The sequence below is a fragment of the Tripterygium wilfordii genome, chromosome 13, assembly GCF_013401445.1.
Source record: "Tripterygium wilfordii isolate XIE 37 chromosome 13, ASM1340144v1, whole genome shotgun sequence".
Taxonomy (NCBI): domain Eukaryota; kingdom Viridiplantae; phylum Streptophyta; class Magnoliopsida; order Celastrales; family Celastraceae; genus Tripterygium; species Tripterygium wilfordii.
Window position 1 is genome coordinate 956,432 of NC_052244.1, and position 23,108 is coordinate 979,539.

The following is a 23,108-nucleotide window of genomic DNA, read 5'->3' on the forward strand; positions in this document are numbered from 1 at the left end:
ACTTAAACAAATAGCATCGTCTCCATCGTGCTCAAATAAAAATAGCATTATGTCCATAAAAATGACAAATATGTTGACTTAATCCAATCAGAATAGGGACCGAACAACACTGACAAAATCGTTTTTCCAAAACCTAAATTTGAAAACGATAATCCATATTTTAGTCTCTGCTGTCTACAAGAACAATCGAAGTAACGTACAGAGTTGGTACAAGTCCTGGCATTGGCTCCCATATTCAGAAGACCTTCCGCATCAATCAAGAGGGAAAGAAACAGTGCAATAGCCCATGATACTTTCATTTCCATTCCAAACCAGATTCAAGATATAATAAAAAGTTTATAATAGAGCAGACAAGCTTATTTACATGATAACATGGATTGCACACACCTAATTGGAGTTGGCACCGAGCCACCCAGAAGAAATCAGACACCACTGGCTCAGAGTCCGCAAAAAAATCCAATTGAATGAAGCACCAATCAAGCTTCATGGCCATGGGATAATCAATGTCCCTGCTACAAAAAAGCACTTGCCCGTTCTCAAAAGATCCCTGAAGAAAGAGGAACTAGAGGTGAGAGAAAAGGAAGTTGCAGTGGTTTCACAAAGTCTATCAATGCTAAAAGAACAAATTGATAGTGGAATGAAGAATTCAATAGGCCTTTCTTGTAGTTAGACCCACACATTAACAATTATAAATCCCAGGGTATCGATGGTGTCATCCAATTCAACAGCCAAACTACAATGCGACCATATCCACATGTAATTGTCTAGATCTAAGGGGGCTAGCAATGACTCCATACTGCTGTTTTCTTTCACATCTTGCTTCTTACAGTATCAGTTACAGTTCAGCTGCGCATATAAAACATTGGTTTCCGACTCTGTAGTAGGACTCTTTTAATCATTCTCTGACTCTTGTATTATTATTATTATTATTTTTACTTTTTATTATCTTTTGGGATAAACTGTAAACAATGGTGAACTTTTCAAGTTTCAACTCATGTCTCGCGCCAGTTTGACAACCCAATCAAAGAGATCTGCAAAGGATATCTTCCATAATACTCTCCTTAAAAAGGTATAGATGTTATCCAATCTGAATCGATCACTAAATTTTCACTTTCCTTGAAGCCTTAAAAGTGTCTTGTCAGAAAAATCTTCTTTTTGAGAAACAAAAAATATGATTCCTTTGCCCTCATATGCACCTCTCAAGGCATAGCGGTGGTGAGAGTAAGAGGCCACTTCATGTCAAGGGTCCAACAATGCAAATTCCTATTCTATATTTCTACTCTTGTTTGAGTGCCTCAAAACAGACTATCAACATGTTCAATATTGCAGGATCGAGAAAATTCCAAAACAGGAATTGCAATAATTGAAGAATTTTGTAACGATTAGAAAAGAAATCATAGAATGAATGGGAAGATTTAGATGATTTCATACATACATCAGGAAACAATGACAAAAGTAAACGACTGAATCAAGGGAAAATGGCTTAATTCGAGGAAAGCTTAAGACTCCAAAAAAAGCAAGAACAAACTCAGTATTTTCCTTCTATGCTTCCCATGATCCCATCTAATTCAAGGAAAGCTTAAGACTCCAAACGAAGAACAAACTAAGTACTTTCCTTCCATGATTCCCATCTAATTGTGCTCCTATGCCTACTCACTCCTTTTAGCAAATATCCACCATTGGGCGTATCAAGATTCAATATCCACCATTGATCATCTAGCAACTTGTAACAGAATCTCTCAAAAAGTATTGAATCCCACGTGCAGGCATTACGCATCAGCGACACTAGTTTAATCGTAACATAAGACAAGGTTCTGGCACCAATGTTTTGTACAAACCCTACAAGATCTGAAGTATTCCAAACAATTCACAGGATAAAATCAGATACTTAACAAGATGAAAAAGTGTTCTTTGATGATTTCATTCCCGAAAGTAAAAACCTATGATAAATACAAAATTAACAGATGCATAATGTACCTAAGGTTCAATTTGTTTCTTCCCTGCAAACTTGTTGACATGTATGTCATGAATTTGCATTTCAAGTGTCAAACATTAAACTTGGCCAATGCACAATGGATATGGTTCAACTCGTCCATGCAAACTTTTCGACAACATATCGCATGAGTTGCATTTTAAGTTCCAAACATTTAAACTTAACTGATGCATAATGAATCTAGGGTTCAATTTGTTTATTCCTTCCAAACTCATTGACAATACCTCTTTTGAGTTTGGATTATCGATTACAAAAATTTATAACATAGAAAAAAAATAATCACCTGACATGAGGGCAGAAACATCAGTCATTCTAGTCCTGTCCTGATGACTTTGTGCCTCAACTTCCTATTGTGATTTTCCTGCCAAAAGTTCAATTCACAAACTTCATCTCCCCATCATCACACTAAAAAAGAAATACAGCCTGAACTGACATGCTCAACTTTCAGATTAAGCAGATAATGATGGAATCAAACTGACCTGCTCAAGAACTTTGGCTGAGCTAATCTCGACCTGCCTTGCCAAGCTTTCGATCTTGGCCAACATCTTCTCGTACAAATCTTCCAACCCGGCTGTGTAACTCGCAGATTCAGATCCCAGCAACTGCTTCAACCTACGGACTTGAAAACCCTCCACACACTTATCCAGCTGCTTCTGGTCCCTCGTCGCCTCCTTTGACTCCCTCAAGCTCTCCTCCTCAGTCATCATCATCGATGGTCCCCTCATTTCGCAGCTTAGCATTGGCAACGGGGAGGTTGGGCTGAAATTTTCGTAATGTCCCCGGAACGCAGGCCCAATATTCACGATTTCTACGGATTTCGCCTCGAACGACTCCGTCGACGCCACGAATTGGTACGCACGGTAATCGTGCGTGTGAATTAACGACTCTTGAACCGGGGTAGCAAGCAAGAGGAAAATACACGGCGAGAAATTACCATAACTTGTGTTGATGTCTTTGGTGGCCGCTGAAGTATTGTAATTAGAGGATTTGGATAGCGAGGAGGATACGGAGAATTCACGCATGGAGGGGCGGAGAGTGGATCGGCGGCGAGCGGAGAACCAGCCAAGGAGATTTTGATATTGTTGAGGGCCAAGGCGTAGGTTCCCGAGCGGATCGTAAAAGGAGAGATGCGAAAGAGAGAGGAACGAAGTGATGGTTGCGATGAGGTGTGGCTGGTCGGAGGAGCCGGAGGAAGAGTCGTCGGTGAGGGTAGGGGTGACCAGATTCACGTGGCCAAAGAGCAAGCCGTCGATATCGGCTGGCGATGCGCTAAACCGTTGAAGCAAGGAGGCTAGAGTCGGTCCAGATATTGCAATTTTCTGCAACTGGTGCTCCATGAGACTTCCAAGGAGAGGAAAAGAGAAGCCAGCTCCAGTAAACCGAGAGTGAGATTTCCAGGAGAGCGCTTTTATTCTTTTTGGTAACTGGTTGTTTATCGAAACGACATCGTTGAACTCCCTTTTTTCGCATTACATCATCTTTGCTTCTTAAAGGCATTTCCCACCGAGAAAATAAATAAAAATTAATGCACAGAAAGACTCAGGCCAGTATATCAGATCAGATGCATTTTTCATCACTTTATTTGAGATTCTTCTCTTTTGGTGACTACAAATCTCTCACGCAACCGACATATTTTCTGAGCTTAAAAACATATTTTCTAAACTTAAAAATCAATGACGATACATTTTCGAACATATTTTATGAACATAAAAATAGATGACGATGTATTTTCTAAGCCTAAGAACCAATAACGACAGCTCAAAAAGAACAAAGTGTTGTCAACCTTTGGCTCACACAAGAACCAAACGACAACCGGACAATATTGATGTATGGTGTTTGAGCAAGATATTCTAACTAACAATAGAGAAATGAAAAGGAATGATGCTGATTCCAAATAATGCCACACCAAACTCTATTTTACATAACAAACCAAAGAACTAAAGAATATTGAGGGCTACTCATCTGTGGAAATCAACATATGCCACATAAGCATTATAACCTAGATTGCAACCGTCCATTTTCAAATCCACAGCCCAATCAACTTAATATAGATTGAGGGCAACAGAAGAATTAACATGCACCTTCTACCCGAAACTCGCTGCACCAAGCAGATCATCATCATAAATTAGGCCTCTCAAAGTTAAACCCTTGCTGGTACTTCACAATAAGGAGACCACACATCAGAAGGTCAAGACATTTCTTGGTAAAGTGAAAGTGGATAAAATAATTTGCAAACACAAATCTCCTGATTCTGGACTTGAATATTGCAAGCATTATAAAAGACAAACAATCCATACCCAAATCAATTCTGGGAAAGAAACACCAATTGTTTCCTTCTCCAGCCAACACCCAACCAGTTTAAAACAAATCAAAACAGGAAACAAATGAAAAGGAAAACCTGCAAATCTATATGTATGACATACAACATGCATAGATACAAAAACTTCCTTATGAAATATTCAATAACACATCATACCATGGACAATGTGAAAAGAGATATGAATGTTAACCCCATTATCCATGAGATCATATTACACAGTACCATTGTAATCAACTGAAGCAAAAGAATCTATAGATCCAATACTATGGACAATGTGAAATGAGATGAATGTTAACACCATTATGAGATCACATTACACATTACCATTGTAATCAAATGAAGCAAAAGAATTTATAGATCCAATACTTGTAAGGTATTGAATCCTATTCAGAAGAGCATAAAGAAGATACAACTATATATGTTCCCAGATCTAAACATTTTTACTTTTATTTTATTGTCAACCAAAAATTTAAATGTCTTGAGGTATACCCAGCGAACAAGATCCTGATTCACCAGATCCAAAGATTCCGTGAAATTCCACCAGCCAAATCTCCTCAAACACGAGCGGCAGCAACTACAGGAGCAGCAGCGGTGACGGCGTTGGAGGCAGCCCCACCAAGGAGGGAGAGGAATCCAGTGGCAGCAGGCTCTTGTTCATCCAAAAACATGTCCTCGGGAACTCTAAACGCCCCGTGAGCGCACACGAGTGCCACACCGACCAAGAGGGCAGAGATAAGCACAGATCCAACGCTTGTGAGGAAGATGACGAAGACGCTGAGCAGAATAAGGATCCCGAGAGTCTCACGATTGCTAAAGGTACGGCCAAAGAGGATGAGTGGCTGATCAGACGGTCGGAAAAGGTAGAGAAAAACCCAGGACGAGAGAAGGCCCAGCAGAAGCAGGAGGGAGAAAGGGTTGGTCAAAAGAGATAATGCTAAAATCACAGTGACTACCGCCAGATAATTAACGCGGAAATACGAGTAGTTCTTCCTGATACGAAGTGAAGCGTCTCCAACGGACTCAGGTTTGGAGAAGGCAGAGCGGTCAAGAAGCTCCGACCAGGGGCGCCTTTGGGAGAGCCCATTGCGGATGGACTCATGGAGTTGAGAAATATATGCGCGGAACGCTGAGATCTGGATCGGAGGCTGGGACTGGACGGAGGTAGTGGTGGTAACGGCCGCAACAGGAACAGCGGTGGTGGTGGGAGGGTCGTTAGAGATCGGAAGGACTGGAGGAGAAGGAGCAGACATCGTTGTAACTCTGAGGGCTATAGATCTAGGATGATTTCTCTGTTGATTGGGGTGATTTTAATTTGCGAAGAGAATTATTGAATTATGTAAGGAAGGATAAGAATGGTGAAAACCTACTCTTGCTTCGTCGTTACGAATGGGCGATGGGAGGGATTTTTCCTTCCTGGTAATTTCGTAATAAATGATACCAGGTCAGCTCTGGACGATCTATCGTTAGTAAATAATAGCACCTACCACGGATTCTCTAGCCTCTAGAAAGGAAAAAACTTATGGACCCGCCGCAGGGCTTAAATATGGGCTGAGCTTTGACGCCACTTAAAGCCACAATAAATCTATAACAAAGTTAAGGTCCTAGCCCAATGTCTTCCAACTCTTCTTTTAAGTAGCAATTCATTCCAGATGCGGGCCACCCTACACGAGAAACTTCGGACACTTGAGCCCCCCGCGTATCACACGCACCAGACAATTACTGAACTTTCAACCCAAGTGAATGCCCCTAAAGGAACGCACCATGCATTTACAGGGCTTTCGATCCATGGAGGTGGTGGCTTCAAAGAAATTTGTTAAACGAGGGAATTAAATCTAAGAGAGTAGATCCCATCAACTTGCCACTCAACCAAGGGGTGTTTCTTCCAACTCTATTTAACTTCGGGTATCATGCCTACGTTACTGATCTCAAGAAAGTGCTATTACACCCATAACACCATCCATATACCTCAAAATAAAATTCATGCCAGATGATATTGCAACCACCACCTTATCCATGGCTAATGTAATCTCGCTATTCAAAGGAAAAGGAGAACAGTCCCCTTCATCTTTGACGCACGGATGGCCTATAGCCAATCCCGTTGACCGGCAAGGCTCAGCCCAATCTAGTCTGTGTTAAGACCCAGAATATGACAATTTGGTAAGACATTTTAATCCATAATACAAAAGGTAACCAAAGCTCAATCAGCATGCAGGGGGTAATTTGGGATCCAAATTTGTGGCCGAGCTCTGCGTCCATTACATAGTCCAACCATTAAGTCATGATAAAAGCAGATCCATCATCCATGCATCTGTATTCAGTAAGCATATTTGCTAACTTCATTGCAGTCACAACTCACAAGAATAAAGCTCAGATTGACAGGGTCAACAAGCATAGCAAGTCCTTCAAAAGGAATCTAGAATACCCTTCATACCTTTTTTCAATCTCTAGCAAGGGAGTGTGTTTGGCGAAGCACTTGTAACATTCCAGGTCATAATGCATGGGAAATCGCAAAAAAGGGATGGAAAGATAAGAAGCACGAGTGATACATGAACAAGAACCCACAAGTAGTCTATATGATTTTCTACTTACATCGCAAGGCAGGCCAAATAATAGTTAGTCCTCTATATGAGACTTAATCAGTAAATTAGATGTCAACATGACGGCATCATAATCCTAAACTTAATCATGCAACATATTCAATTATATTAATTACCCAGTCAGACATTAATTTCCACCATAAGAAGGCATTCAACAATGCATATTCGATCAAACAAGTCTCATACCCCTAAAACATGAAAATGACAAGATATTTTAGTATTACCAAGTTGGTATGATCACAAAACACCATATAGATATCAGGTGCCATAGCATCAAGTTTCCATGGAAATGTGCTTGATTTAGAAGGTGGACCCATTCCATCCAAAATGTGAACCCTACAAAATAAGAGAGGTATCAGCGCCATGTGAAATGACAGCAAGTAGGAAATACCATAAAATGAGTGCTATAATAGGCACAGCCAAAATAATAAGCATAAAGCTGGTATTACAAGAAAAACTGGCAATGGCTATGCTCAAAGTTAAATTAGTGAAGATTTATTTACATTATCTAATGCTGGTGTAAAGCATGCAAACACTGTGCATGTTCTTGGCTCTGATGGGCCTAAACAAACAGGAAGAATGCAATGAGAAGACACGAGTGCATGACAACAGCCCATATTCTAAATTAATCAAACAGTTTCAATGGCTTGCCTTGGTGTCATAAAACTTGAGGAAATATCGAGATTTGGGCACTGATAACTTTGTCTCAAGAATTGAGGCAATTGCAGCACTCAATTTCTTGTTCACATCAGGATTAAGACCTCCAATGGACACCAACTCGCCATAGGCTGCAGGCTCCACAGAGCCACCAAATGACATGGGCACTGATCCCTTCAAAACAATCATTACATACTGCACCAAAAAGAAATATTTATGGTTAGAAGTTGAATAGCAAAATATTATCCCAAGCAATCAACACTTGTAAAGAAAAAATAATGAAAGAGCTACAGGGTGAAGAAACCAAACTTACATTCCATTCCATTCCATTCTAGCTAAATCCCGATTCTTAATCCCTTATAAAGAATGCATCTCTACCTAAACTAACACTTGTGAATAACTAACTAATATCTACTTGAAATGAGCTACAAGCTCATTGCATAGTGAATTACAAGCATTGCAATTGGAACCAACAGGGTAATTATACTTGCAATTTTAGAGTACATTTCATGGCAGAGAACTTTAAGGCGGAACGAATAAGAGTTTTCCAACTTCTACTGAGATATGACAATAGCCCTTTATGAGGACATAGCAGTTGATTAGGCTTCCCATAGTCAGCTGGGGTGAGTATACCTATATGGCAGCAAATCAAACAGATGCTAAAAGCCTAATCAGACAAAATGAAAACACATAGCTTGTTCAATGTTCAACATAGTAATTTTACTTTTACATCAGTTGTTTGTTAATATACTAACTAGTCATATTAGAGCTTTGGAATTATAAGACATAAATTTAAACACATTTTGTTCCCCTCCATTTCCCCCAACTTAGGTGAGCAACATATTAGGCTAATAGGAGGTGGTTGAGGTAGAACTCTCGAGGAACGAAAGATGTCCCTAGACTTACCTCCCTTCTCCTTGCCTCCCCTCACTCTTCCATATGAACCATTAGTAATTACTAGCAGAAAGCAACACAAACATCAGTTAAGGCACACGTTAAGTCCCTCCTACCAAAGGAGCATGTATTGATACATGGATTTGCCAAGAATTCATGCTCTATACATGTATCACAAAGACATTAGACATAAACGGCACCATCTACACCTATTGCGTCGAAATATCAACAAATACTTAGTCTCACAGGTTCTAGCCAGTAATTCCTCACTTAATAATTCATCATTTCATTTTATTAAGAGTTCAATGTCGGAAATTAGCTATGAAATCGCTGAAAACCAGAAATAAAATACAACAGCGATCCAACAATAGCATACAATAGAAACAAAATCGAGTTAGGCCGCTAAACATGCAAGTTGATGAGAATACATACACATTGACATACACACAAATTTAGAGAGAATGGGAGAGGAGTTCTTACCGCCTCGGGTTTGCCGATAATTTTGGCGACGGTGGAGGTGGCCTCAGAGAGGATGGAGGAGGTGTCAATACCATCCAAGTTCACGTTGGTTGAGAGGTTCAAGCAAGGCATCGTTTCTCTCTCTCTCTGCAACTATCGCCAAAACAAAACCTTCTTGTTGCACTGCGCTTTCTTACTCGATATCCGTCTAAAATGGAAAAATATTAATGATGAATACTGATGAGTGATAAAGAAACGGGAACATGTTAATTGCCGAATTTGCCCTTGCGAGTCCTACAGTTTTGCACTCTTAAGTCTTACCTACCCACTTTATCAGCCCAATATACTGCAGCCCATCCTTTTCTGGGCCGAACGAAATTCTTAAACTATTGTAGCCCATGGATCGCAAAGCCCTAAACTAGTGTCAGATTTGATTGTTGATTTGAGTTTCTAATGTCATTGATTTACTTCATGTATCTACACAGTGATGAATGATGATAATAGCATCCCCACAAGAGAAACTACCCTTAAATCACATTGTTAATATGTCAAATGTGGCAAAATAACAACCGTGAACCTTATACTAACACTGATTGTGTTCATCTCTAATTGTAAACTTCGTAAAGAACAATGGATCGTAAGTTGAGACGGTAAACTTAATTGCGATAACTTTTACCCAAGTGAGAGTTTAAGTCGCATAGGGGTGCTCATTACCGCAATTTGAGAGACAAACCCTTGTTAAGTGGTGGGTAACTTTCCATGTTTAAAAAAAATACATATTAATATTCAAATCAAGGAGCCTAGAAGCTGCTACTATTAAGAGAAATTATTTTCTAAACAAGGGGAAATATCTTTAGAAAATACAACAGTGTCACTTTTGACTGTAAACAAATGAAGGAAAACCAACATCCATCATCTATGTTTCTTCCTCTTCTTCTTCTTTTTGAAATTTCAATTTTAACTTAAAAATGTAGAGAATTGTTACCAGTCACCACCACTGATGAACTAGCACTCCACTATCTCGGAGAGAACTGAACAGGTCCAAGCACTGGCCATATGTTTTCTCATACTTTGAGCTCCTCTGTCCTGGACAACACCTCTGCCACCTACTGTAATGGCACTCTAGAAAAATTTCATCTATCAAACAAATTGCACCTGTCTCGAACAACCTTGGAATCAAATCAAATTCAGTTCCTTCTACATCCATTTTCATCACCACAAAGTCCCTCTCTTCCACTGTATTCTTCAGCCAATCTGCAAAATCAAAACCCTCTATTTCATCCACTTCACCATCCGACTTACCGCCCAACGAGGCTTTCACCAGCTGAATTCTCCCCATTCCCCTTCCCTTCTCCGTCACTTCCTTCTTCCCAGGGTCTCCATTTATCTCAAAAGACAATGTCTCATTTCTTACCCATGCAGCATATGGTAACAGTGTAATGCGCTTTTTCAATTTGTACTGTTCATGAAAGGTCTTATCAGCCTCAATTGCATAAACATCAAAAGTATGGTTCTGTTTTGGGTATTGCTTCTTGAACCAACTGCCAATACTAGAGCCATAGCTTCGAGCTCCAACATCAATATACACATATCTATTCTTAAAGCTAATATCTGCCATTGAAGGCAAATACTTTACCTTCTTTATATTTCTCTTTAAAGTAATCCATGGCTTCAAGGGCTCCTCCAAAATCAAAGGCTCTGCTAACCGTACCAAATCTCGTTTATGTGCAGGAACTAAGCACTTGTTATCCCCTTCTTTTGGGCCATGGCCGAGAACAAAATCACGCTCTTTCTTCAACACAATCTCTCTGAAATCAGGGATTGCGAAATCGTAACCCTCTATGTCGTGATCTTTTACGAGTTTGAAAGAACGAAACAAATCAAGAAACGAATTGAGACTATAGGTATCGTTAACACTCACGTGGACCACCACAAACCCTTCGGGTCTGAGCGTTCGTGCGATCTCAGCCGCAAAAGCTACCGGCCGAGGTGACTTGTTGATTGCGCCCCCACCGGAGAAAATAAAGTCAAAGGTATTGTTGTCGAACGGTATGCGATGCCCCTCACCCTTAATAACCAGAGGCTTCGACGCCTTCTTGAAAATTCCAACGGAGTCCTCAACTCCAATCTCCTTTAACGTGAACACGTCCTGCCCGGATGCGCTCTCTACGCACAAGGACTTCGAGGTGGAAGCAAGGTAACCCTCGGTAATCAGATCTTGAAAAATCGAGGAGTAGAATTGGACCGCCTTGATCCAGTCCTTGCTAGTATAGAGATCACCGCCGGAGAGATCAACAGAGTTTGATCTGACGACATTGCTTGCGGAGGCTGCGCCGGTGCCAACGGAAGGGATTAAGAGGTTGATATCCTCCGGCAGAGAGAAGAAGCAAAAGTCGCCACGATCGCAAGATTCTCCCGTGATCGTCACGACGTATGCGAAACGGAGGACGATGATTAAAACACCGAATAGGAGCACCCGCACCAAAATGTTCCTGAGAAATCTGTGCTTGCCTGCGTTATGCTCCATGAGAGCAGAAGAAAAACAAAACCGCAACAGAAAAAGACTGCTCTGCCTTTGTTCGTTAACAGGTTCCTAAATTTAGTGAGAGAGATGAAGAACGGATCTGATTAGCGAGAGCAGAATCGAGCAGAGGTGTGGTTGGCACCGATTAACGTTTTTCTCTGGGAGAGAGTGGCGGAGAGATGAAAATAGAGAGGGAATTCAAGGGCAAATCGGGGACGCATCCTGAAGATTCTTTCGATGGAAGCTATGGAGAGTGGGCAGACTTTGTAGGCGATAAGAGTTTCTCTTGTTACGCACTGTTACGTACTTGAGACCATCACTAGCTTGAAGAAAGTAGAATTTTCTCTCATATCTACTGGATGAGGCGTTACGGTAGACGAATAAGAAGAATGACGATTTGACTTCTATAAAATAGTAAACCAAGAACGCCGCGTCCCGGTTACCAGTTAAATCAACGCGGAAACAAACTAAACTGACTCTCGCCGCTGAAAGCGAGGCCCGCTAATTTCCCCCTCGCTTTCTGACGCACCGTGTACGTTACGAACGGATAATATTTTTTTTAAAAAAAAAAAAAACTTTAATCTAGAATAATAATGTTAAAAATATGTTTTTTTGTTGTTGTAAATAAAAGTAAGAAAACTATTTTATAGAAGTCAAATCGTCATTCTTCTTCGTCTACCGACTACCATAAACACCTCACTCACCAGATAAGAGAGAAAATTCTACTTTCTTCAAGCTAGTGATGGTCTCAAGTACGTAACAAGAGAAACTCTTATCGCCTACAAAGTCTGTCGACTCTCCATAGCACATATGAATCGTTCCAGGGATCTCAGCACATATGAATCGTTCTCGGTTAAAAATATTCATTTTTGTGTTATGGGACAGATTATTCGAATAAAAAACTCAGCTCCAATAAGGCAATAACTAACAAGTACCACATTCTTCAAATTGCATTGAAGCCTTGAAGTACCATTATATATTGTAAGGTGCCATTATATATTTATATTTTATATTCATGATTAATTTAAGCTTATAAAAATTGTTAAATATATATTGTTAGACTTGCAGTTGCAGCTGGGGCTACGATATTTATATCCCAACTGTCAGTCACGCGCGTTCCTTTAAAAGTCGTTGACTGCGCTTTTAACCGGCAACAACGCCAATTTCACCAGATCCGTCAGTCGTCCCACGAGCTTCCATTGAAGGGCTTACAGTGGGCGCACCCACAGCCAAACTAGCCGTTATCTTTACCGCTTCAAGGTAAATTACTCTGTAAATTCTGGGCCCATCCCGATCCAGTGTGCGTTTTTAGTTTTGCATCTTGTGATGGTGATACAGATTGCGTAAGATTGAATGGCCAACATGACAAGTGGTTAGTTGGTTAGCAGTAGTTGACGACCAATTATGATAGAGATCTCAATCGTTGATATTATAGTTATCTCAATTATTGATGTGTATATACAGGATTACATAGAATATATGAAGCCCACGAATTCATTTGTATTATGTACATTCAATTCAGAAGCTGAGATAACTAGAATACTAATTAATTATTGAGATCTTAATCATTTTCTTTCCACGACACAGCTGGTTATGAAACGATGAGCCACCAACCTTCTTTCATTACTATTTAATAATGCTAGTTTGATGCCAGCTTGGGGAGGGGGGGAGAAAACTAATGAGATCATGCATAATTCGCCTGTTAGGTCTTGCATGTGGTTTATCCAAAAAAAAAAGTCTTGCATGTGACATGTGGTAGGTGTCTCACATTAATAATGGCTTGGAATTCATCGAGAGGGGAAAAGGAGAGAAACTGTGTAGAAAGGTAAAAGTGAGAGGAAGAATGGGCCAAGTGATTCAATTTCAACCCTCCAAATCGAATCTATGGCTTACATATGTACGAAAGTCTGACCCAAATTTATAGAGGTATTATCCGTTTTGAGTCCCAAAAACCGCACGGTTTTGTCTTTAAAAGGATAAATGATCATTTGTAATTAAGAGGGGTCGAATCTTTAACTTACAAAACATTTTGTTTGTCCTCAACTTGCCGATATGAGACTTTTATCTTTAACTCTCTCCGACATTTGTGGGCTCGATTATGTAAAATCCCTTGGAAAAAAATCACATAGATATACTCGAGGAAAACAAACTACAAAGTGCAGGATCGTTGGCTTTCCAACAACCCATTTTCATACACATTTCAAGGATCACCATTACATGCTACTCAGTACAGCACAATTTTTTGAAGCTATCAATGCCTAAAACTACTAGTATCAACAAATCTCACAAGCCAAAATGCAAAGGACTTTGCCGCTTGAGCCGGGGAATCTAAATTTGCCAGTAAGAGCCTATCTACCCCACAAGGAGAAACTTCCAAGATTCTCTAGTGAACAATATCTTCTACTTGTAATTTCCAGCATTTCGGGTCTAGTTCAGGCTGTCAATAACATAGAAGCGGAGTCAAATAACTTGATAAAATGGCTCAAATCATCTTAAGCAGGTTAATGTCAATGAGATTATCTAATACAGACTTAGTCGCAGTCATAAGCAGTCCTAAAGACTAATCTGTATCTAGAGAGAATAACCAAAAAGATGCATAAAGAAATTCAATAAAACAACAAACTACAAAGTTTATCGACTACAATACTCGGGTTGAGAAAATCTTATGACGCATTAAAATATGCGTACCTGAAATACTTTATCTCTGCATTCAAGTATGCAACCGCGAGCTTCTAAATGTTCAAAAAGTGGTTGCGGTAACAATGGTTTAAAGGATGCGTGAAGCTTCACTTTTGTTAGCCCTCCACATGCTAACAGGGCAGCCGCCAGTCCACTCGGACTCAAACCCTTCAAATGCAACACAGTCAGGTTCTGTAGGCAGCTGATGCTAGCAAGGGACAACAGCCCCACATCGGTAACTGAGCTATATGACAAAGTAATCTGCGAAGAAATAGCTATTGCACTTCAAAAATCTGATTTCCTCACATCATATTAATCATGACTCATGAGAAAAAGAGGCCCCGGGAGAGGGAGGGGGGCGGGGGGTTAAGTACCTGTCTGAGATTTTGAGAGGATTGAGCAAGTGGAATCATTCCAGCATCATCGATGTTGAGACACTTCTTTATGTCTAGCTTGTTGAGTTGTTTACATCCTACGGCAATGGCTGATAGACCCAAAGATGTTAGAAGAGGACAGCCTCGACTTTCACATGTATTCAACCTTGAACATTTAGACAATGATTGTAAGGATTTATCAGTGATGCCATAGCAGTAGGACATATTAATCATTTCAAGGTCAGGGCAACCGCGAGCAACTGCTAGGATACCTATATCCGTTATTCCTGATGATCTGAGAAAACAGTAACCACAAGTTAGTCTTATAACATTTACTTATAATCAAAGGCATATTTATCATGAATATTCTAGGATTATGTCATGAATGAAACAAAGATATTGAAGTAAGGCATATTTATCTTTGCCATACAAAATAAGAGAATGAAATAAAACATGTGCTGTAGGTTCTTACCTATACAAATCGAGTTCTTTAAGTTTTGAACAACTTGTTCCAACATAAGAGAGCCCTGCATCAGTTATGTTTAGGCAAATTCCAAGTTTTAAGATAGAGAGATTGGAACACCCAGCAATTGATTTCAGACCTGCATGGACAAAGAACATAAGTATGCCAACAAGTCAGCAACTTCTAATTCGACATTATAATGAATTAAGGGACAACCTTCATCATCAATCTCATTATCTGTCACATCAAGTTCCTCTAGAAAACGGCATTGTTCTCCGATCAAGGCATAAGCTTCTCTAGGGACCAGTGTGCATGACTCCATTCTTAGTGAAACAAGATTAGTGCATGAACTTGCAATATGTGCAATAGAAGCAAAAGTAATCTTCCGACAGCATGTGATGTGCAGCTTCCTTAAATCTTTGTGTTTTTTAATGAGGAAGGATAGACCATCGTCAGTAACTCCTGAACATTTACTCACGCTCAGTTCTCTTAATGACATGGGCAAGCTTCCGATGGCCTTCTATACATCACATGTGACCACGCCGCCATCTAGTCTGATAGATTGCAAAACGGAGAGCTTCTGTAAACTACCAACAAGAGAAACTGTGACCTGAACCAGATCCACCAGCTCCTATTAATGGAAATACTTAAACGGAAAACCTCTCAAATGGTAATATTAAAAAAAAAAAACCGACTTACGGGAGAGCCATAGCCTAATGTTAGTTGTTGTAGAGATTCAGCTGCACCAATTAGGGAAGACAAACCGACATGACTGATATTATGGCAATTTGACATATCAAATGACTGTAAAAGCAGAAGGCAGTTGTCAGATAAACGTTCAGAAATCAATATTCAGTTAGCTAGGAAAGGAACTTCCCATGGGCTACTCTTCGAAGAAAATATATCTTAAAATCGACTTCTATTTCAAGTTTTTGCAATCAATGCTATTTCAGGTTTTAGACCAGAATATACCTTCAGAGACTTGCATCTATGTTCAATATCTGCATGGTTGTAGTCGTCGATGCAAAAGCATCCTTCTAGAATTAAGTCTTCAAGATATTGTAGTTTCAAGACGGATGATAAGCATTCGTTTGTTATCTGCACCATACGCAAACATGAACCACCTAAATTAGTGCTACAAATTCTCCATTGTTGCAGACAAGTACTGAATTCTAATGAAATTTCACGAAACCAAAAGTTCCAATGACAGTAATCACCTTCTGCAAACAAAATCAGTTTTGGCAAGATAGAATGATTAATCTGATAGTATAAATGAAATACGCACAAATGCGGCAAATCAATTAGATCAAAGAGGAATTACCGGCAAGTAGGAGAGATCCAAATAACGAATCTCCTTACACTTAACAGCGATCAGCTCCACCCCCAAATCACCGACACCCATGCACCATTTCAAGCAAAGTAACCTCAACTTCTTACATCTCACTGCGATGCATCCAACTCCCATATCCGTGATTTGCTTGCATCTCCCCAACCAGAGCTTCTCAAGATTCTTCGCCTCTGCAATACTACCCATGGCCGAGTCTCGAAGCTCTGTAGAATTCGATAAATCAATCTCCACCAGATTCTTGCAATTCTCGGCCAAACTCAACAGCCCACCACCCGAAAAGAAGGGAGAACGGGAGAGATCGATGGAACGGAGCTCTTTTCTGCATTTCTTTGCAACGATTTCCAAGGAACTATCGTTCACGCGAGGACAGAGTGTTAGATCGATGTGGTTGACATTTGGGTATCGATTGAGGATTCGAAGGAGGTGTTCTTGACGCAGAGGCTTGAGGACCCTTCGATGTTTGGATTCTATGTTGTAAAATGACTTGCAAACGAGAGAAAATGACTTCTTGTCAAGTGGGTTTTGGTGAAGTAAATCTAGGATTGTGAACATGCTTTCCTCCGAAAGGAGATCGAAGAGGTTGATAATCTCAATGCTCCTTTGCCTCTTCATGTTGGTGTTAGGGTTCTTTGGGTGCTAGAGGTAGATGAGGGAGGGAGAAAAGGAAGAGACGAGGATAATATATATTGTCAGAGACTCGGAGAAGTATACGAGACCTTGAAGTAACCGTTAACAGAAAAATAATGGGTTTAGCTGAGGTAGTTGACGGGGAATGGAGAAGAAGGATACTCAAATTACGAATATGTACGTGGGTTCTGCGATCTACTAGTTGTTGCTTATATGATGATTACCTAGGCACAGACGAAATTGCCCTCGGATAGTGGATGACTTGATAAACTGGCCCCTCCTTTAATCCTACATTACTTGTGCCAAACAAATAAAATAATTGTGCATGCGTTTTTCATAAGATTGTCGGCATAAGATTGTCGGCCCTCAGCTATCTCTACAGACATTCCTATTTTCCCCTATAAGTCTTCCCCTATAGGTCCATGGTGATAGGGGAAAGAGGAGGACATTGGACTAGATCTATTAAAAAGGATATTTTGGAAAAATAACACTTTTTAAAATTCATTTTTGAAATCTAACCCACTTTTTTAAAAACATGAAATCTAACATTTTTTTAAAGGAATTGTCTCAAATACCCTTATGTCATTCAAAACTTCTTTTCGCTTCCCACGACATCACCTTTCACCTTCGTCCTTCTTTCACCTTCGTTCTTTCATTATATTCAACGCTATTAATCTATGATTTTTGCCTCATTCGATCGTCACTCTGCACCTGGTTATCCATGGGTATGTATTATTTAATGTTGTATTTGTGGTTAGAGTTAGCAGTGGTTAGGGTATGAGTTTTTCAATCTAGTAAAATACTCGATATTTTATTACTATAACATACTGGATAAAATACTCGAACAGTTTATTTAAAATACCCGATCATATTACATAGTTTACTCGACTGATTATGCTATGTCTAAGATTCAATGTAAGGTAAGAGTGTTCAAAACAAGCCTATATACAATGCGAATTTAATAAGCACTCATTTCGGGTTATAATTGCTGAAAAAGAGGAGAATGCTGATAGAGATTATAATTGTTGAAAAAGAAGAGAATGCCGTCAATGCCCAAAGATATAATGAAAGGCAACTCGACCAGAATGCCGAAGAAACACCTGCAAACTTGGTGCGGCAAAGCCAACAGTGGAATATGTGAGGAATGGAGTTTCGAGAAGTTGAGTTTTGAGTTTTCCCAATAAATCTTTGTATTATGGTATGTGAGGGGCATATATGTGTATTGTGGTATGTGATAACGGTATTGGAGTCAGAAAAATGATAAAAATGATAAAAATGATTAGTTTTCTAGTTTTTAGAAAAGAGAGTTAAATTTTAGAAATGATTTTTGGAAATGGTTACTTTTCCAAGAAACCCTATTAAAAAGATGCTCGGAAGGCTTGGAGATCGAGGTACACTCAAACCCATAACCTAACCTTTTTTAGTTTGGAAAAATGACGTTTTAGTAAAATGGTATCACGGTCATTTAACAGAAAGGACAAATACAAATTATAAAAAAGAGTGGAGGGTAATTTGGTAATACTGCTAGTAGGAGTCATTTTCCATCTCATTCGGTGCCGGAGCTATGCGAGGAAGGACCGTACAAAATATTCCCATTTGCATTACAGAAACACTGCGATAAACGGACAAAAGCCAAAAAGGAAAAAGAAAGAGAAAGATACTCGGGTAAGGCTTTTGTGGCCGTACTTATAGTTGTAACTTGCGTGCGTACCAGCCTTACTCAGATAAGAACGGTATGAGAATTTAGATTTTCATTGGGGAATGTATGGAATCCTATAAAGAGGCCATTAGATTCATTCAATAATTCCTATTTAATAATACAGAGACTGCTTTTGGTACAAAGATTTTTTATTCTGTTTATTATTAGGTGGGGAAGGTATATTTATCTTCCTGATGAGTGAACAATTTTTGTTAGGTTGTGAGGTAGTGAACAACTGGTTCACAACTAAAATAATCATTAGAATCAGATACGGTTAATAACATTTTTACACATCGAAAGATAATCAGTGTTGCAATTTACACATTTTTGTTTAAAATGTTTCAATTTGGTCACCCAATGATAAAATTATTTTAACTTAGTATCTCGAGCAGATTTTCTCACTTTGGGGCCGTCAAACTGCACATGTGACACGTTAACTGTCCAAATATTGATTGCCACATATGCAATTTGACTGCCCCCAAGTGAAAAATATGTCCGATGAACAATTTTATCATTGGGTGACCAAATTGAAACATTTTAAACAACGGTTTGTAAATTGAAACACTGACTACCTTTCAGTATGTAAAAATGATATTAGCTCAAATAAGATATAATGGAACAGATATAATGGGCCTACTTGAGCTTTCTATAGGCCCATAATTCACCCCAGTCCAGCAAGATCAACTCAACGAAAGTGAGAATCAGGGCTCAATATGTTGTTAACTGATAATTGCCTCTTGGGCCCATTATGTATATATACATATGACAAGAGAGATGCCTTACAATTTCAATTTGCAGTTGCAATTTCAGATGATCTTAGAGACCATTTAACCCACATCAGCAGCTTCTCATAGTGAATCAGGTGCTTACGGACACGATACAGATGCACACTATAGAGCAACGCGGCCACCGTTACCGCCATAAAGGAAATCAAGATCAACTTCCAGAAATCCTGACCCAGAATTTGCACCAGATGAGTCAATATTGATACCAAGTATGAGAGAGTCAGATAGGATGAACTCTCTCTACGAACCAATTGATAAATCCACAATCATTGAATTGTGCATGTAAGGGGCATGCTGATTATGCAAAAAGATGATTACCTGCGGATTTGAGATAATTATCCCCATCACATAAGCCAGTAAATCCAAATAAGACTGGAGTGAATTCTGAACGCCTCCCACTACACAACGATCAGATTCCGAAACTTGGTCCTATTCAGGGAAGCATTGGGAAATGGAGAGAAAAGATTATTTAGTGTTAATTATTCATAATAACATGGGGAAATTTGGAATCTAAATGAACCAGAAAATTATTAAGAGAAGATTAATATCCTGATTATAAATGTTGGATCTTTCACCTGCATCTGTTGCATGACGGACAAATCAAAGATCCATAATCCAAGCCGAGACGCTGCAACTCCAGCCATCAGCACATATGCTGATAGAATGCTGTTCTCAATCCATACGGAAGCGACACATATCAGGAGGCAGGCCCACTGTATGAAAGCAACAAGAAGAATATCAAATACTAAAGTTGAGCAAGTGACCTCAAGGAAGAATGGCCTTACAGGCAGAAAGCTTTCCTACTAAAATTTTCTTTTAGAAAACAAATGTTGGAGATTGAAGTTTTTTTGTTCTGTACATCTTTGTCCACCGATTCACAAGGACCAATTCATTTGTCCACTAAACTATGTACCTGAGACCAGATAGACCAGAGTCCAGTTCGGAGTGCTAAAATACGAGAATGCAACCTTGGGTAAACAACTGTGGCCGCTATTCCAATTGTAGCACTTACACCCCGTGCTATTCCAATAGCATATGCAGGTATGCCATCCCACTCTAACGCTGCTGTCATCAATGTTCCAAAGCTGGAAGGAGAACAGTAAATAAGTTGTAACAGTTGGAAGTAAAGTCGAACACTTTAAGCAATATGGAAAGAGAAGCCTCTTTTTTAATAAGGATGGAAAGAGAAGCTATTGGACAAACTACTGTATAATCTCAGGAATAAATGTGTACTCCTAGAGGAGCATATATTATTCTCAAAGAGTACCATTGTATTTGATATCTTTAGACGACAAGGCAGCATTTCTTTGTAGGGTACACAGAATAACCGAGTCCAAAAAGAAAAAAGATCTTTTAGAAGTTGCTTCTGAATACACTTCCAAGCAGAATTATGATTTGAGTTAATAAAGTACGTTATGAAGCACTAAAGGAGCTAACGGCCTAATGGCAGCCAACTCCTTATATTTGCACAAGGCGCAAGACTCGATTCTCTCCTCCCCCAAAAAAATTACGAATACAACCCCAAAACTTATAATAAAAAGAAAAGGTAATGAATAAAAGCCATTGGCAGTTTCTCACCTGAGGACAGTGAAATATAATAAAGCCAGAGAAACGCCTGGAAGCACAACATCTTGTCGTAAATACACAATCCATGCACCAACAAAAGGGACCTTTGAAACCCTGCCTATGATTTTGTATCTCCAACTTTCAGCTGAATTGCCTTCATCATGAGGAAGTAAGCTTGTCCCCTCCTCAAAGGTAGATGGAATTTCCTCTATATCAATAGGCGAGAGACTCAATAACCTCGTCTTGCTTCTCTCTCCTAAGGCTGGAATCCCATTAAGTACAGACATGAAAAGCCAATATTCCACCCACACAAATATGATATTCCATAAAGCTAAAGTTATGGCAGAGGCCTTAAGTGATACAAAACTGATAATGAAGCCAGTAAGAACTGGAGCTAGTAGCTTGCAAGTTAAATCAATTCGTCTGATAACTGAATTAATCTTTGTCAGTAATTCTGGAGGATGGCCTTCTGTTATAACCACCACCCTGCACTTCAAAATAAGAATCGCTGCATCAAGAAATTTAAATACGTAATAAACTAGATAACAAGTCATATATCCTTTGGTTGGTTGTTAAAAGTACATATATATTACCATTCTCTTTCAACCAAGATGGTTCCGGTAAGAGTGGAAAGAACTCCAAGTGCTCCTGAGATGTTGGTTAATATCACAAGTACAATGAATAGTCCAAAATTTGTCGATCTCAAGGTTGAAGATATTAGTAATGCAATCACTGAAATTCCGGCAATTAGAAAAGAAAGATTCCGAGACACGAACCAAAGACGAAGAACCTGCCATACAGAAATTCAATGGTTTAAATGACCATCAACCACCAATTTGTATGACCAAGCAGTGTTAATGGATGGTGAGCAAACCTTCACATATGCTAACCTATCCACCAATTGCCCGATGACAGGACCAAATAAAGCAGTAGAGGCAGCTTCAACAACACCATAAATTGCAGCAAGAAGTAAAGAGTCTGGCCAAACACTTATCATGTATAAACCAACAGAGAATTCCCACATTCTGCAGAGCAAAAAAATAAAACTGAAATTATCACATGATGCAAAGGAGATAAGTACTATCAGTTGTCAAACTTGCACCCGGTAATTGGAGACCTCCAACAATTGTAAGCACCCAATCAATGACATAGAAAAGATGGCTCTAGCTGAATTCCCCAAATCCCATGTAGCATACTAGCATGTGAGATCGTCAGTATTATAAACACACAAATCCCAAATCCCTTCAACATCCAAAGTTTCACATGGATTGGGGGTAAAATAGGGGCTCTTAAGCATTTTTCTTCCCGAAAAGAAACTTGATTTCCCTTTTTTTTGAGCGCAATCGCAAAAGGAAGACATTTAGAAGCAGCCATGGATAATATAAAAAATTCAAGACCCTGCAAAAGTTCATTTGTCGGATTTTGCTCCAGTTGATGAATATATTTTAAACAAATAGTCGTTAACTTCATTATAGAAATCACACGACGAAGAACAATAAGATATACAGTAACGTAAAAGGTCGAATTTGGCTATGGAGAAAGTTAAACAAAGATTTGACAAAATTGAGTCCTTCGAAGATTAATATAAAAGAAAAATCCATGACATCATGAAAATCTAACAATATTTTATTAAACCCTAAAAACACACCAAACCCTAAACCCACGTGAACGTGTGAAGAATTAAAATAAAAAGAAAGAAACTTGACGAGAAACCTGGCACCCCATCTGGCTAAGAAGTGGCCTGCGTACAAATATGTGATCAGAAATGAAGGGAAAGGAAGCTGCGTCTCTTGCGCCGGTGACTCTCTTACTGGCTCCTTCACCATTGGCATTGAAATCTAAATTCAGCTGACAAGACGATGATGTTGATGATAATTCTCAGTTCGATGAGGATATGCAACGATTTATCGAACAGTAGAACTGTAGAAGAGCTTGTACGTTCTACAATTATTAATGCTGACTTACACTTTTGGGATTCTCAGCGGGAATTGAAAAAAAATTACGGTCACAATTATATTAAAATCCATTTACATGATTGTCATTCGTCTCGGAATCTCCATTGCGGGTGTAGTCGATGCAGAGAAGAGGGAAATAATTTGAGCGATTTCCTCTTCGAAGCTAGA

At 39.4% G+C, this 23,108-nt stretch overlaps 5 protein-coding genes and 1 pseudogene across 7 annotated transcripts; all 6 read right to left on the reverse strand.

Annotated features, from left to right (window-relative positions):
• Positions 1 to 264: 264 nt before the first annotated feature.
• LOC120013288 lies at positions 265 to 4,276 on the reverse strand. Of its 2 annotated transcripts, none has more exons than XM_038865041.1 (3): positions 2,473 to 4,276; positions 2,277 to 2,354; positions 265 to 547 (listed from the first exon to the last, which is right to left on the reverse strand). In XM_038865041.1, exons 1-2 carry the CDS (start codon positions 3,328 to 3,330, stop codon positions 2,301 to 2,303), a joined length of 912 nt encoding a protein of 303 aa, XP_038720969.1. In that variant the 5' UTR covers positions 3,331 to 4,276; the 3' UTR covers positions 265 to 547; positions 2,277 to 2,300. The 2 variants fall into 2 exon arrangements, with proteins under 2 accessions (XP_038720969.1, XP_038720970.1); XM_038865042.1 differs by lacking the exon at positions 265 to 547 and adding an exon at positions 1,398 to 1,848.
• Positions 4,277 to 4,593: 317 nt separating this feature from the next.
• Positions 4,594 to 6,829, reverse strand: LOC120013290 (PRA1 family protein B4-like). Its single transcript, XM_038865044.1, has one exon. It carries the CDS (start codon positions 5,561 to 5,563, stop codon positions 4,868 to 4,870), a length of 696 nt encoding a protein of 231 aa, XP_038720972.1. The 5' UTR covers positions 5,564 to 6,829; the 3' UTR covers positions 4,594 to 4,867.
• Positions 6,830 to 6,981: 152 nt separating this feature from the next.
• On the reverse strand, positions 6,982 to 9,140 carry LOC120013291 (macrophage migration inhibitory factor homolog). Of its 2 annotated transcripts, XM_038865045.1 has the most exons (4): positions 8,942 to 9,140; positions 7,562 to 7,762; positions 7,414 to 7,472; positions 6,988 to 7,246 (listed from the first exon to the last, which is right to left on the reverse strand). In XM_038865045.1, the coding sequence occupies exons 1-3, from the start codon at positions 9,050 to 9,052 to the stop codon at positions 7,419 to 7,421; spliced, it is 366 nt and encodes a 121-aa protein (XP_038720973.1). In that variant the 5' UTR covers positions 9,053 to 9,140; the 3' UTR covers positions 6,988 to 7,246; positions 7,414 to 7,418. The 2 variants fall into 2 exon arrangements, with proteins under 2 accessions (XP_038720974.1, XP_038720973.1); XM_038865046.1 differs by lacking the exon at positions 7,414 to 7,472 and having other exon boundaries at positions 6,982 to 7,246; positions 8,942 to 9,138.
• Positions 9,141 to 9,705: 565 nt separating this feature from the next.
• On the reverse strand, positions 9,706 to 11,817 carry LOC120013394. The gene has a single exon (XM_038865185.1). The coding sequence runs from the start codon at positions 11,445 to 11,447 to the stop codon at positions 9,909 to 9,911; it is 1,539 nt and encodes a 512-aa protein (XP_038721113.1). The 5' UTR covers positions 11,448 to 11,817; the 3' UTR covers positions 9,706 to 9,908.
• Positions 11,818 to 13,540: 1,723 nt separating this feature from the next.
• On the reverse strand, positions 13,541 to 17,111 carry LOC120012074 (annotated as a pseudogene).
• Positions 17,112 to 19,329: 2,218 nt separating this feature from the next.
• Positions 19,330 to 23,068, reverse strand: LOC120013655 (solute carrier family 40 member 2-like). The gene is made up of 8 exons (XM_038865540.1): positions 22,699 to 23,068; positions 21,860 to 22,010; positions 21,579 to 21,775; positions 20,998 to 21,471; positions 20,333 to 20,504; positions 19,995 to 20,132; positions 19,738 to 19,848; positions 19,330 to 19,586 (listed from the first exon to the last, which is right to left on the reverse strand). Exons 1-8 carry the CDS (start codon positions 22,815 to 22,817, stop codon positions 19,422 to 19,424), a joined length of 1,527 nt encoding a protein of 508 aa, XP_038721468.1. The 5' UTR covers positions 22,818 to 23,068; the 3' UTR covers positions 19,330 to 19,421.
• Between the last annotated feature and the right edge of the window lie 40 nt (positions 23,069 to 23,108).